Here is a 15,129-nt window from a genome sequence, read left to right as displayed (position 1 = left end):
CCAATCTCTTATACCATACACAAAAATTAACTCAAAATGGCTGAAGGACCTGAATGTGAGACAAGAAACCATAAAATCCTCGAGGAGAAAGTAGGAAACAACCTCCTTGATCTCAACCGCAGCAATTTCCTACTTGACACATCCCCAAAGGCAAGGGAAATGAAAGCAAAACTGAACTCTTGGGACTTCATCAAGATAAAAAGCTTCTGCACTGCAAAGGAAACAATCAAGAAAACTAATAGGCAACTGACAGAACGGGAAAAGATAGTTGCAAATGACATATCAGATAAAGGGCTAGTATCCAAAATCTACAAGGAACTCACCAAACTCCACACCCAAAAAACAAATAACCCAGTGAAGAAATGGGCAGAAGACATGAACAGACACTTCTCCAAAGAGGACATCCAGATGGCCTACAGACACATGAAACGATGCTTAACATCATTCATCATTAGGGAAACACAAATCAAAGCCACACTGAGAGAACCTCTTTTAAACACTAGTAACATTCATGCATCCCTGTGTGATCATGATGGTTCATTTACGTATTCATGGCTTGGACAAAACGATGCAACTCTATAAATTGGTTTGACTGTCAAATGAGCTATGTTTTATGAATCATTATAGTATTTAACAACACTTAAAACATATTCGGGAGTCGTATTATTTTCTCTACTAATAGTCAATATTTGAAACCTGTATAGATCAAAGAATCTCATTAGAATTCCATAAATCCATGCATTGGGAATCATTGAGACGAGGAATTAGGGGCTTATGTGCCACTTTAAAAAAAGGGAGGACAGATCTGTTAACTGTTTGGCCATGTGGTAATTATGCCAAATAACATACTGCTACTGATAATACACTATGAGAATCTACAAAGACTATCACAGAATCTTTAATACTGGTACCATGTTGAAGAAAGAAGGATCCAAGGAAGAGGTTACATGACCACAATCATCCTGAAAAAATAAAGTCAGGACTTGTTTTCATTTGTAATTAATAAATGAATTTCATATCTGAATCATAAAAATAAGCAACAATATTTTCTGGGAAATTATATTAAAGGCTAATACCAAATAGCTTCCATTCCTCATTAAATGATAATAATACCCAATATACCTACTACTTTCCTTCCCATTATTAAAATAATGAGAATAACAGCTTGTTTGTGCCGTTAGGCACTATGCCAGGAATGTTACAGACTCCATCCGATACAATTTTCACAAGCACACTGTGAGGCTGACATTCTTAGCTACATTTAACAGATGACCACTGACCTTTAAGGAAGTTAAATAACTTCCCCAGGGCTATACACCTAGTAACTGGCAAAGTTAGATTTAAACCAAGGAAGAATGGCTTCCAAATCCTACCAAAGCTGATTTAATCCTTAATGTTAAATTAGTATGCTATACTTTTTAATTAAAAATCTGTATGAAATTCCAGTCTAGTTTAATTCTCCTAAATAATTGCCTGATAGGGAATTCAAATTTATAAAATTCTACAATTTTAATACATAGTTATGACTAAGGAAATGGTAAGCAACCTGCTGACCCTAAAATAAGATTTGTGTTTTAAATACTCATTCAGTTAAGGAATGTTAACAGCTACATGTACCTGGGGCTCAAAACCCATCAGTTTGCCACAGGTGCTGTTTTATTCTTACCATCTCCTCAAACACAGTGGAGACAATAAAGCTGACAAACCGCCTGCTGTCAAGCTTCTGGCTTTTGAACTAGAAGAAGGAGGCCCAGAGACACTGGCCTTACCCTGGGGCACCTGCAATATTCCTCTGCCTGCAGTTACAGTGACATCCTCCGACAGTCCAAATCTGCTGGGGCCAAGCACTGCAGGAACTGAACATCGACTTTATTTAAAGTTTACTTATTTACTTATTTTATGAGAGAGAGAGAAAGAGAGAGAGAGACAGACAGAATGAATGAATGAGAATCCCAAGCAGGCTCCATGCTGTCAGCGCAGAGCCAGGTGTGGGGCTTGATCTCGTAAACCATGAACATCAACTTTTGAGACTGCATGCTTGCCCCTCAAGTTTTATGAACCTCTCCCCTCCTTCATTATTATTCTGAGCCACACTGTAGTTCTAAAAGAAGTATGATAAAAAAAATGTTCTCATAAAGGCATCAGGCATTACTAAGAAAGGAAGAACTAATTGTTAGAAGAAAACTTCACAACCTAAATGTATAATATACAGTAACAATTATTATTGATAATGGGTGATGCTTAAATAGGCAACTGACTTCTCACTAAAACATACAAAAAAGTACAAGTTTAAGTTTTAATGTTGACTTAAATGCACACCACTGCAAAATACACACATATACTTTTCTGTCTACATTTTGCACTAAAGGAAAGTGGTAATAGAAAATGTATAAATTTAATAATAAACAATGAATTAGGTTTTAAAATTTAACCTTCATCATGATTGTGAGAGTTCACAAAAAAAATCCTTTAAACCCCAAAGTAGACAATATAGAGCACATTTATAAAGAAAATCACTACAAAATAACATTATTACAGCACAACTAAGTAGAACAGGAAAGAAACCAACTTAAAAAGTCTTGAAGGCTAAAGGCAGATAGCTGGACCAAAATGATATAGAGACTTCAGGGAAATTCTGAACGAGATATCTGGCTATTCTTATAAGCCATGTTGTTGCTTCTTCAAAATTACTGATTTGACTGTCTTTCCTCATCTGTGTAACACTGGTATTATTCTTATCTTTTTCCTGCCAGTGCCAATTTTATGGTTCAAAATGTAGGGAAAAGAAAGGACATTGTTTCCTGTTTTCTGTTTCTGTTCTTTGTATATACACAAGAAGAAAAAGCTGCCTCAAGTGGGAAAGACGAAAAACCATGGGACAATTTTTCAGTTCCAGCCTTCTCAAAAATCACAGTGAATATTCAACTCCTGGGGCTGGAAGATTTGGGTTATAAGCCGGGCACATGGGAAACTACCTTCTCATCATCAGAGGCTGGAAGACTGGCATGGAGCATGAGCCACGTTCAGTTACACAGCGGCCCCTTCATTCTAGACTTCAGGTGCTAACAGCTAAGCTTCTCTAGGGCATAACTGACACGAGAAAATGATTATAACATTTGCATTCTAACTGATGACACTTTCTTCTAAAATTAGAAGTTTATATAAAAATGATAGATGTAGCAATATCCATTAAATATTGAAAACTGAACAAAACAAACTGGAAAAAGGAAATCTAAGTATAATATGGAATCTAATTTGTCATTTAGGGGTCTTCAATAACTCTTTTTTTAAATGTTTATTTATTTACTTTGAGAGAGAGAGATAGAGAGTGAGCAGGGGAGGGGCAGAGAGAAAGATGGAGAATCCCAGGCAGACTGCACTGTGGACACAGAGCCCTATGCAGGGCTTGAACTCACAAACTGTGGGATCATGAACTGAGCTGAAATCAAGAGTTGGATGCTTAACTGACTGAGCCACCCAGGGGCTCCAAATCTTCAATAACTCTTAGATCTTTTTTCCAATGGGAGGCAGAGGGAACCACCAACAGGGAATCAGCCTCACGCCTGCACCATGCGCCATTTCTGCTGTGGTTTGGGGCCACGTAGGGGACAGTGTGCGTGTAAACCACCCACACAGTGAGGCATCTATGCTTCACCCAGTGTCTGAGCCCTCCCACTTCCTCAACCCAATCTGGCCATGGGGTGGGCGGCCACAGTCATTGGACGGTTACATAGAGAGTAGGTTATAATTTTATTTTCCATGTTTTTGGGTTAAAACTAAAAACTAATCACAAACAGTTGCTAAACCAAAATGACATACTTTAGAATGGCAATAAACATTTCATCAAAATGGTAATTTTTTTAAATTATCTCCTTTGTCTTGATTATCAGAACACTTCTTTCACCACACTGGGAAATTGCAAATCTCTAAGTCAGAAGCTATGATCAATTTTGAGGAAAAAAAAAAAGAAGTATTATACAAAAACAACAATGAAGACTATCCAAAAGAGTAAATAAAGGAATTGCAGGTGAAAAAAGAATGAGGGCCAAAAAACAGTAGAAAGAAATAAGACAATTGAGGTACTATTTGATCCTCTCTAAAAATTGTCTGAAATGTCATGTAAAAAAGAATTAAAATCTCGCTGAAAACAGCTATTTAAAAACAATGAGGTGGGAAAATACAAAAGAGCAGTATCTTTTTTCTTTTATATATGTGTTTGTAAATATATGTGTAGAAGAAAATGGCAATAGAGCTTTTCTTAATTCAATGAAAAAAGATGTACCTTATTGTTCTTTCCTTTTTAATTTTTTGAATGTTGAGAATGGGAAGAGGCAGAGAGGGAGGAGGAGAGAGAATCCCAAGCAGGCTACGTGCTGCCAGCACAGAACCCGATGTGGGGCTTGATCCCATGAACCATGAGATCATGACCTCAACCAAAATCAAGAGTCAGATGCTTAACTGACTAAGCCAGTCACGTGCCCTAAAGTTCTTTCCTTTTCTTAAAGAAACTTACACCCTATAACTATGCTGCATGGGGGGAGAGTGGGGACTGAGGGGGTGGAGGGGGAATGTTAAGTGCAGATAACATTATTTAAAACATCATGCCTTCCAATGCCCCAAATTACAAAGAAGCTGGCCTTACCTTTGGCTATTGTTGGCATCTGAAAAGCAATGCTGATTACTCCCACCAAATCTCCCAGTGGAATTAGGGATCTCAAAATGGAACGAATTCTGATGGCTTCCCCCTTACCAGCATGGATCAACTACAGGGAGGAAAATGAAGGAACATGAGAATAACTTCATGAAATCAGTATTAAAAATTCCATCTAGAAAACTTCAAGTATGGGAAACCATATCTAAAATAATTTTCTGCTAAATATACATATAAAGTTAGATCTCTCACAGAAACTGTTGTCTTAGGCTTAGAGACAGATATTTACTTGTCTACACAGTACTCCTGACATCAGCACACATGAAATTAGGTACTACAGTGTAGGTCCGCTGGTTTAACCATCACAATACTAGTTTCTATCCTCTCCAGAGTATTAAAATATGTTGGCAACCTGATAAGTCCCAAAATTACATATAAACACCTATCATAACATGAATGGTAATCCAAAGAAAAAATTATCTTTAGACCTGGGACATACAGCAATATTTAAAATTAATTTAGCCTCTTTTCTTGCTCTGGGATGAAAATGTAATTGTATATTCATCTATATTCCACACTGATTTCTCCCAAGGAAGGTTTGTAATATAGCGGAGAAAAGGTGAATATGAATCATAACAGGTTTTTGAGGCTGTCACTGGCTAATGGACGACCTGTAAAGACTGAATGTGATATGTCAAGAATCTCAGTGAGGCTCTGGGACAGACTACAGGGTTCCAGAAACGGGGAGGGAGGGGATCTGTTTTCTTCCCCGTAAGGTGAGAAACACAAAGTACAATTTCTGTCACGTAGGAGGTCTTCAACCAATTGATACAGAAGATGAATAAATTTCGGAAGTGCTAAGGCTACTGAGTCACTTAGGTTTTTTTCTCCTACTTTAATAGGATAAAAATACTTCCATTTATTGGCTTAATTTCTTGGTACCTTTGATCTTTCACATCAACCGAAAAAGACATAAAGTTTTTTGTATGCAATCACCTCCAGTATACAAGCAGGCTCTAGAGTTTTCTAACATTCTGACATTCCTCCATGCTGTGACTCCTCTCTGTTCACAACTCAAAAGTTACATCAAGAAAACATGGAAGTTTTTTTTAAGGCTTTCTCTGATTTTATTATTATTTTTTTTAACATTTACTTATTTTTGAGAGAGAGAGAGTCTGAGGGTGGGGGTATGGAGCAGAGAGAGAGGGAGACACAGAATTCGAAGCAGGCTTCAGGCTCTGAGCTGTCAGCACAGAGCCCGACATGGGGCTCGAACTCACAAACCATGAGATCATGACCTGAGCTGAAGTCAGACAAACTTCAGCTGTGACAGAAAGAGGAAAAAAAGAAAAAGGAAAACAGAAAGAAAGAAAGAAAGAAAGAAAGAAAGAAAGAAAGAAAGAAAGAAAGAAAGAGAGGAGAAAAAAGAGACAAAGAAAAACACAACACCAAAACAAACGCACAAAACTCCCATAGATCCTAAGCGTAGGGGGAAAGATATGATCTGTAAACAGTAGTCCCTTGGGCTTCATGCTCAGACCAGTTTAGATGTGCATTTGCCTTCTGCCTCAGCAGTGTCACTGTGTTTCAATCTCTGTGTTCTTTCCCATTCCCAGGTCATAAAGCTAATTTTATGAGTCTTTAAAAACTAGCACTTAAAAAAATTTAATTTATTTTTTTATTTTTGAGAGACAGAGAGGGGAGGGGCAGAGAGAGGAGGGAGACACAGAATCTGAAGCAGGCTCCAGGCTGTCGGCAGAGCCAGACACAGGGCTTGAACTCACAAACTGCAAGATCATGACCTGAGTCAAAGCTGGATATCTAACCGACTGAGCCACCCAGGCGCCCCTCAAAACTAGCACTTTTAAAACGAGTATGAAAGAATAAAACAAAGTCAGTTAGGGTAAAATAAAATTAAAAGTATCTGAATGCATTAAAGAGTAAAAGTAGTAGCATTCCATGAGACTTTGAATTTCTTCTCAGTCAGCACATTTTAGAAAACACCAATCCGTGAGGCCTGAATCGCTGTCTTCATCTCTGTAATGACCCACACGCCCACTTTCCCCAAGGCAGGGCCAGGCATCTGGCAACTCCCTCAGAGACGAGATATTGTGCACCAAGAAAATGACTCTTCTCAGAAGTCCTTGTGCTCTCTCTGCATGCATTAAATTAGCAGAGGAAATTTATAGGGAAAATGGATTCTTTTCTTCTTAAAGTGTGGGGAGATTGTAGGAGTCTGAGAGATATAGATGTAACTGGTTGTTCTATTAATGGCCTGTCCTGAAATATCATTACTAATTTTTACAACCAAGGCATTTCCAACTAAATAAACACTTGCTTAGCAATTAGGCAGCTGCTATAATTTTTAAAGGAGTATGGAGATCATTAGTTTTGGGTGCTGTTATCTTAGCCAGCTATGTATTGGTTTTTTTGTTTGTATTTATTTTGAGAGAGACAGAGAGACAGCATGAGTGGGGGAGGGTCAGAGAGCTCAGGAAAGAAAGAGAATCCCAAGCAGACTCCCTGCTTCCAGCATAGAGCCTGACACAGGGCTCGAAATCATGAACCATGAGATCATGACCAGAGTCAAAACCAAGAGTCAGACGCTTAACCAGCTGAGCCGCCCAGACGCCCCTCTGGATTCCTCAAAGCTGGATAAGCCAGGATTGCTGCTCTCGGGCCCCAGAGCACTTACATGCATTTCAGGAGCACAGCGTCCTAAGAGGTCAATCAAAGCTGCATAAAACGTCATGATGGCATTCCCCATGTGGATAGTGTCATCTTCTTCCTCTTCTGTCTCACTTTTGTAGATTTTTTCAAAAGAAACAGAAAGCAAAGGAAACATGATAATAAAGTGACACTTCAAGTTTATTACACACTTCTTGGAGGAAATGGACCCCTAAGGCAATTCATTTGCCTCTTCTGCTACTTTCCATGAGTGGGATTAATTTGCAGTTTGACATTTTTAAAGGGAAATAACAAAGAGTTAAATACCAGACACCAAGAACACATTCGCAAGAACTTTACTATTGAGAATCCTTCAAATGAAAAAAAGAATTGTTGATTTGATTAATCTGCTTATTTCTAGAGGCAGACAACCTTTGCTTTAACAAACTAAATAACTGATGGAAAGGCTGTAAGTGTAGACTTACAGACTTACTTACTTTTTTGTTTTTAAGTTTATTTATTTATTTATTTTGAGAGAGAGAGAGAGAGAGAGAGCGCGCGAGCATAAGCAGGGGAGGGGCAGAAGAAAGAGAGCAAGAGAGAATCCCAATCAGACTCCACACTGTCAGCACAGAGCATGATGTGGGGCTCAAATGGACCAACTATGAGATTATGAGCTGTGACACTAAGCTGAAACCACGAGTGGGAAGCTTAAATGACTGAGTCACCCAGGCACCCTTGTTTAGGAGATTTTTATAAATAGCATCCATCTAGAGAAAGGGTTGACAAAGATCTGTCCTATAAGAGAGCATATGTAAGGCACCCAGGGTAGTGCTCTGCCTTGAGAAAGAACTTCAGAAATGTGACATCACTTACTTATCATCTCTATCATCTACTCTACCCTATCCAGCCACTCCCAAATAATCCAACATGTCTCCCTCCCCATCTCTGTGAGAAAAACAAAGATTTCATTATCTTGCTAATGAGAGACAAATCTAGCCGGCCTTGGAAGACCCTGCCATGCATCCCTCCCTTGGTAGGCGGCCCAGCTGGACCAGCAGTCGGCAGGGTGGCAGCAAGGCCCCGCTGACCACATCCTCCTGGCATGCACCGCTGCTGCAAGGGCCCTCGTGTGCACACTCGCTGGTGTGCTCCAGGGCAGACATCTCTTGGTACATTTTCCACTACTCAAACTGAGGGCCCCCTAGTTCCTCTATGGCTAACTGATAAACACGTAACATGCTCCTGGAAGGCTCCCAGTCTGAAACCACCTTGGTCTTGGCATGGACAAAACATCTATGCCTGGTCTGTGCAGAGAAGAACAAGAGTCTGCAGAACTACTCTGCCTGGAAATTTGCCTCTAATAAGTCCTATGTTATAACTTTTCTAGGGGGGGTCAGTAGTATGGGAGTATGACCTGCTAGCAGGACATTCAGCCCTCCGCCTCAGATAAAAACAGAAAAATGACATGCCTGGATTGACCTTTGCCCATTGCTGGAATCAAGTATTAATGTCTACTACGAGAAATGTAAGGTAGCTACTGCCTCCCCTATCAGCCATAAAACCTGAATCAAGCATTTTACTCCTCAGAAGGACAGAATGGCCCTTTCTGGAATTTAAATCCTCCATTCTCTTGCTAAAGGTCTTACTTTCTTACTATTATCTTGAAAACTCATTCCAGCTAATTTCCCACTAAACCCTAGTACAATTTCAGAAGCTCACTGCCATCATTTGTAATGACTTACTTTGTCATAACCTCCTGGAAAAATTCACACAACACATTTCCTCCAAACAACCTAAACTTCTCCCTGATACATCCACCCAATCTCCCTTAGTTCTCTCTTTATTCAACCTATTCCCACAGCAAATTCCACCCATTCTTTTTTTTTTTTTAATTTTTGAATGTTTATTTTTGAGAGAGAGAAAGAGAAAGCAAGCATGATCAGGTAAGGGGCAGAGAGAGAAGACACGGAATCCAAAGTAGCCTTGAGGCTCTGAGCTGCAGCACAGAGGCTGATGCGAGGCTTGAACTCACAAACTTAGATGACCTGAGCCAAAGTTGGATGCCTAACTGACTGAGCCACTCAGGAGCCCTGCATTCATTCTTTCAAGTCTAGCACATTTGATTTTCAAGGGAAGAAATCATGGGTTCCAGAGAAACTATTGCAATAGATGGAATGCGAATCACATTCTGTAAAATTTCAAGACAAGTAGTATAATTTTCTAAGAGTGTGTATACTAGAACGTACAGTGTTTTACTAGATCCGCTAGTTGGTGAGGGACCATCTCGAGAGGGATCCTCAGCTATTTTTATGGCTTCTTCCATGGCCGCGAGAAGACCATTCCCACCTTCTCCTCTCAGAGCAGGACCAAAACACTCGGGCCTCCGAATGAGTAACCTCACCACGACGTTAGCATTCTCTTCCACGCTCTCCCCTAAGACCAATGAGCAACACGAGGAAACAAACATTAGTTATATGGAAATTCCGAGCCAATAAATGTCACACTGATTCACTTAGATTTAAAGAAAAATAACTAAAACTAAAGAACATAGTTACTAATAAAGGTAAAATTCAATTTAAATCACTAGTTTTATGTACACAAGACACAGTAAGCGTCTTGTATTTAAAGTCTTGACAGTAAAAAAAAGCATTATAGAGGCATAAAGTTTTTTCACTTTTGTTAATTCACTATAGGAAATGAAGCCATGAGCCAACCTATTAATTAGGGCCCAATTATAAAAATTTACAACTTATAACTGCCTAAAAATGTTAATTTAATAATAAAAGCATTGCTATCAAAACAAATATTAGAAATTAAATTAATACATTGAAAGAAGTACTAATTATAAAATACTTTACAAACTTTTTCTTTATTAATATTTATTTCTTGTATAAAAATGCTAGGATATATCATTATTTTATACATCTATTTTTATGAAGTTTTAAAAAAATTTTTTAATGTGTATTTATTTTTGAGAGAGAGAGAGAAAGACAGAGTGTGAGCAGGGGAGAGTCAGAGAGAGAGGGACACACAGAATTGGAAGCAGGCTCCAGACTCCAAGCTGTCAGCATAGAGCCCAACACAGGGCTCAAGTCCATGAACTGTGAGATATGACCTGAGCCGAAGTCGGCCACCCAACCAACTGAGCCACCCAAGTGCCCCAATTTTTATGAAGTTTTAATCACAACCAAAAAAAGATCCAAAGCAAGTAGCCTTACCATTACAGAAGACAGCAAATCTGAGAAAGTCAAGGTATCTCTCTCCTTCAACTGGATTCCACCCAATGTCTGGGTAACCCTTAGACACCAACATCTGGCAACTCTGCAGTCCACACCCAGCCAAATATCGAACTACCTACAAACAATGATAAGCAAATGTGTTATCTATGGGTGAGAAGTCATTAAGTCATCAGATGCTGATACAACACATAACAAATGATATCCTCAAAGGATGGTTTAAACTGAATGTGCTTTGGGGGAACCTGGGTGGCTCAGTCAGTTAAGGGTCCAACTTCAGCTCAGGTCATGATCTCACGGTTCGTGGGTTTGAGTCCCACACCAGGCTCCGTGCTGATAGCTCAGAGCCTGGAGCCTGTTTCAGATTCTGTGTCTCCTCTCTCTCTCTCTGTCCCTCCCCTGCTAATGGTCTGTTTCTCTCTCTCTCTCTCTCTCTCTCTCTCTCTCTCTCTCTCAAAAACAAATAAAACTGTTTAAAAAAAAAGAATGTGGTTTTGTAAGTTGGTTTTTTTTTAATGTTTGTTTATTTATTTTGGGGGAGGAGGGGTAGAGAGAGAGAGGAGGGAGAGAATCCCAAGAAGACTCCATGCTGCCAGTGCAGAGCCCAACACAGGGTTCAATCTCATGAACTGTAAGGTAATGACCTTAGCCGAAATCAAGAGTAGGCAGCTTAACCAAGTGAGCCACCCAGGAGCCTCTGCAGGTTGTTTTTAATCTCATGACAATCCACATGAACTCTCTGTAGTAAAACCTTAGAATTAAAAAAATTATTTATAAATCCTAACAAAGCTCTATCAAAGTTAAAATATTTATGAATCAACTCGATGATAGAAAATATTCCTGTTTCACCTCATTTGAGACTTTTATCTATAAACGTCTTGGCAGAACCTGGACAGCTCAGTCAGTAAACCAGCTTCTGATCTCAGGGTTGTGAGATCAAGTCTCACACTGGATGTAGAGCCTATGTTAAAAAATGTGCATGTATATATATTTATGTGTGTATATGTATTATTTATTTATACATGTATTTATATATGTATTTACATATTTATGTATGTAAAGATACATGTATCTTTCTGTGCTTGGCTTCTTCAGAATGACGATTCTGAGAATCATTTAATATTTATATATCATATATGTGTTATACATGTGTTATATATGACATATAAATGATATGTATATACATCATAATATATTTGATAAACTTTCAAAATGTCTAAAGATCTCTTGCCCAGTGTAAAACCTGAATCCATCAGAGATACTGAAAGACCCATCTAAGATACAGTGATATTTTAGAGAAGTGAATTTACTTCCAACATGGTATTATCAATTTGATGGGGAGGGGCATATATTTGAGAAAACACATAGAAAAACAGAAAAAACTAAATTTAGATTCAAATACTTTGGGTTCAAATCTGTTCTGCTTTACTTACTGGTTCCTTCTTTTCTTTTAAATTTTTTTAATGTTTTTTATTTATTTTCGAGAGACAGAGATACTACGAGCAGGGGAGGGTCAGAGAGAGAGGGAGATATAGAATCTCCTGAAGACAGGCTCCAGGCTCTGAGCTAGCTGTCAGCAAAGAGCCCGATGCAGGGTTCGAACCTACAAACCATGAGATCATGACCTGCGCCAAAGCCAAACACCTAATTGACTGAGCCACCCAGGCACCCCTGGTTCCTTCTAAGCCACAGTTTCACTGTCTATAAAATTTGGGCTAGTACTACCTACCTTTCAGGATTACTGATTTTAACACATTAAGTTTTCTGCTTATCATTGCCTTTTAAATTATTGTTTTATGTGATTTTTGATCCTTTGCAAATTTCATAACTGATCCAGTTGTAAAAGAAATCCCTAAGTTAGTATCAATGGTAGCAGATTGCCAGTGAGTCATGTTAACTCAGCTCAAGTTAAACTGGCTTGAAAAAGAAATAAGTAATCTAGCTAAAAATATTTTGTACCAACTTTATTTAAGTATAATTTATGTGCAATAAACTCATGTATTTAAAGTGTAAGTTCAGTGAGCTTTGAGAGATTTATGCATCGGTAAAAACAGGGCCCAGTCAAGATACAGAACATTTCTATCACAGGGAGTCTGGGTAGCTTAGTTGGTTGAGCGTCCAACTCTTGATTTTGGCTCGGGTCATGATTTCACAGTTCATGAGTTCAAGCCCCGTGTTGGGCTCTGGGCTCTACCCCTCTTCCTTTCTTTCTCAAAATAAATAATAAGCTTAAAAAAATAAAGAATATTTCCATCAATCTTCAGGACCCATCCATCCCTCCCTGCATGTGGATGCCTTGACAATCTGCTTAGTGTCACTACAAATTAACTTGTCTGTTCTAAAACATCAGTTGTGTATAAAGATATAATGTGTATACATAATATATGTAAATGTATAAATGCATGTAAATATATAATTGTATATATTATGTATATAAAGATACATATATCTTTCTGTGCCTGGTACTCCTTCAGAATAATGATTTTGAGAATCATTTACATTGCAACACATGTCAAGATTTCATTCCTTCTCTCTGCTTCCTAACAGCATTCCACTGCATATGGAAATAGTCCATGTTTCCTTACCCATTCATCACCTGATGGACATGGTCTCTAGTTTTTGGCTAAGAGGAATAATGTTGTTAGCAATGTTCATGTACACGTCTTTGTGTGGACATATATTCCTATTTCATTTTATTTTATTTATTTATTTCGAGAGAGAGAAAGAGCACAGCAGGGGAGGGGCAGAAAGGAGGAGAGACAGAATCCCAAGCAGGCTCTATGCTGTCAGCACAGAGCATGACACAGGGCTTGAACTCACGAATCTTGAGATCATGACCTAAGGTGAGATCAAGAGTCGGATGCTTAACCGACTGAGCCACCAAGGTGCCCCCATTCCTATTTCTAGTGAGCATGAAGCTGTGTGTGGGGAGGGTAGGTATATATTTATGACAGGGATATATTTAATTTGTTAAGAAACTGCCAACCTGCTTTCTGAACTGACTCCACCATTTTTTCATCTCAACAGCAAGTGATGAGAGTTCCAGTTGCTCCCTATCTTCCACAATGTTTGGTATGGTCAACTTCTTAAATATCCATTTTAATATGTGTGTATATAAAAAGACTTTAAAATATGCATGAAAGAACATGCTCCTGAGGTTAGTTAGAGATGCAAAGCTTTGTGATTGGTGACTGGCATGTCAGAAGGTTTGGGGAAAGTTCACTCTTTCATGCCTTCAACAGCTATCCATTGATGGTCTATCCTGGGCCAATGTTATTTTTGAAGATTGCGACAAAGTAGTGAACCACAGTGAAAAACATGCCCTTAACTCACTGGCCTTATGCTATGATAAGGAGTCAAGTTTTTATAATATGCAAATATACAGATTTTAGTAAAATATATTTACTTTAAAATATGATTTTAGACTATAAATATTAAACTATACTTATAGAAATATAAATAATATGAAAATGTATATTCATATATATGTTTTTCTTTTTTTTTCAGAGAGAGAGAGAGCAGGAGAGAAGGGCAGAGAGGGAGAAAGAAACAGAGGTAGAGGGAGAGAGGGAGAGAGAGAGGGGGAAAGAGGGAGAGGGAGAGAGAGGGGGAGCAGGAGGGAGGGAAAGAGAGGGGGTGGGGGGGAGGGAGGGAGGGAGAGAGAGAGAGAGAGAGAGAGAGAGAATCTTAAGCAGCCTCCATGCTCAGTGTGGAGTCTGATGCAGAACTTGATCATGACCTGAGCTGAAATCAAGAGTTGCATGCTCAACCAACTGAGCTACCCAGATGCCCCCACAAATATGTTTTTTTCAACTGTTGAAAACAAAGCAGAAAAGACAAGAAAGGAAGCAAAGAAGAGGCTTCAGTCTTAAATGGCATGAGCTTGAAGAGCTAACAATAAGGTGACTTGAAGCAATGACTGGAAGGGTGTCGGGAAAAGAGCCATGAAGACAGGAGGCAGAAGAGTTATTACAGATGGAGGGACAGTGAGCACGCAGTCTCTGAGGCAGGAACACAGTCAGCATGGCTGGATCAAACAGAAAAGATCAGGAGAATTGCAGGAAATGAAATAAGACAGATATGTGAAATCAGATGAGTCAGAAGCTTGAAGTGAGATAGGAAGTCTCTGGAAGAGTTGTGGACAGGGGATTTATAAGATCCCTTTAGGAGGCTCACTCTGGCTGCTAAATAGGGGAGCAAGAAAGGGATCGGAGACACTACTTAGAATGCAATCACAATGACCACATGGGGGAAAATTATCTATGTTCTGGCAAAACATATGGGGCTTCAAGTGCTTAGAGTGCAGGGACCTAGGAAGTCACGGATGCCTCTCCCTGGAATATATGTCTACATGATACAAAATATAGTTTGAGCTGTTACAACAACCTTGGAATAAATCAAAACTGTATGACTAAAACAAAAGTAACAACAGATGCTTTTTGTTGATTCCCTTTCCAGAGGAAAAAGGATGTGATCAGAGGCAACACTTTCTCTCAAATTTCTTGTTCTTTGTAATTTACAATTATATGTTTATGTAATATATGTAACATGTTTATAGCATGTAATAGATAG

At 38.8% G+C, this 15,129-nt stretch overlaps 1 protein-coding gene across 1 annotated transcript in view; it reads right to left on the bottom strand.

Moving 5' to 3' along the window:
- The window catches only part of RYR2 (ryanodine receptor 2), a 526,329-nt gene that overhangs the window by 185,782 nt on the left and 325,418 nt on the right, over positions 1 to 15,129 (bottom strand). The window contains exons 45-48 of the mRNA XM_029919427.1: positions 10,540 to 10,675; positions 9,568 to 9,754; positions 7,347 to 7,452; positions 4,643 to 4,763 (exon numbers count right to left, since the gene is read on the bottom strand). Of these exons, the coding sequence (XP_029775287.1) occupies positions 4,643 to 4,763; positions 7,347 to 7,452; positions 9,568 to 9,754; positions 10,540 to 10,675 (550 nt within the window). The remainder of the gene's footprint in view (positions 1 to 4,642; positions 4,764 to 7,346; positions 7,453 to 9,567; positions 9,755 to 10,539; positions 10,676 to 15,129) is intronic.

Source organism: Suricata suricatta, chromosome 2, assembly GCF_006229205.1.
Source record: "Suricata suricatta isolate VVHF042 chromosome 2, meerkat_22Aug2017_6uvM2_HiC, whole genome shotgun sequence".
NCBI lineage: Eukaryota > Metazoa > Chordata > Mammalia > Carnivora > Herpestidae > Suricata > Suricata suricatta.
This window is presented reverse-complemented; position numbering and strand designations above follow the sequence as displayed.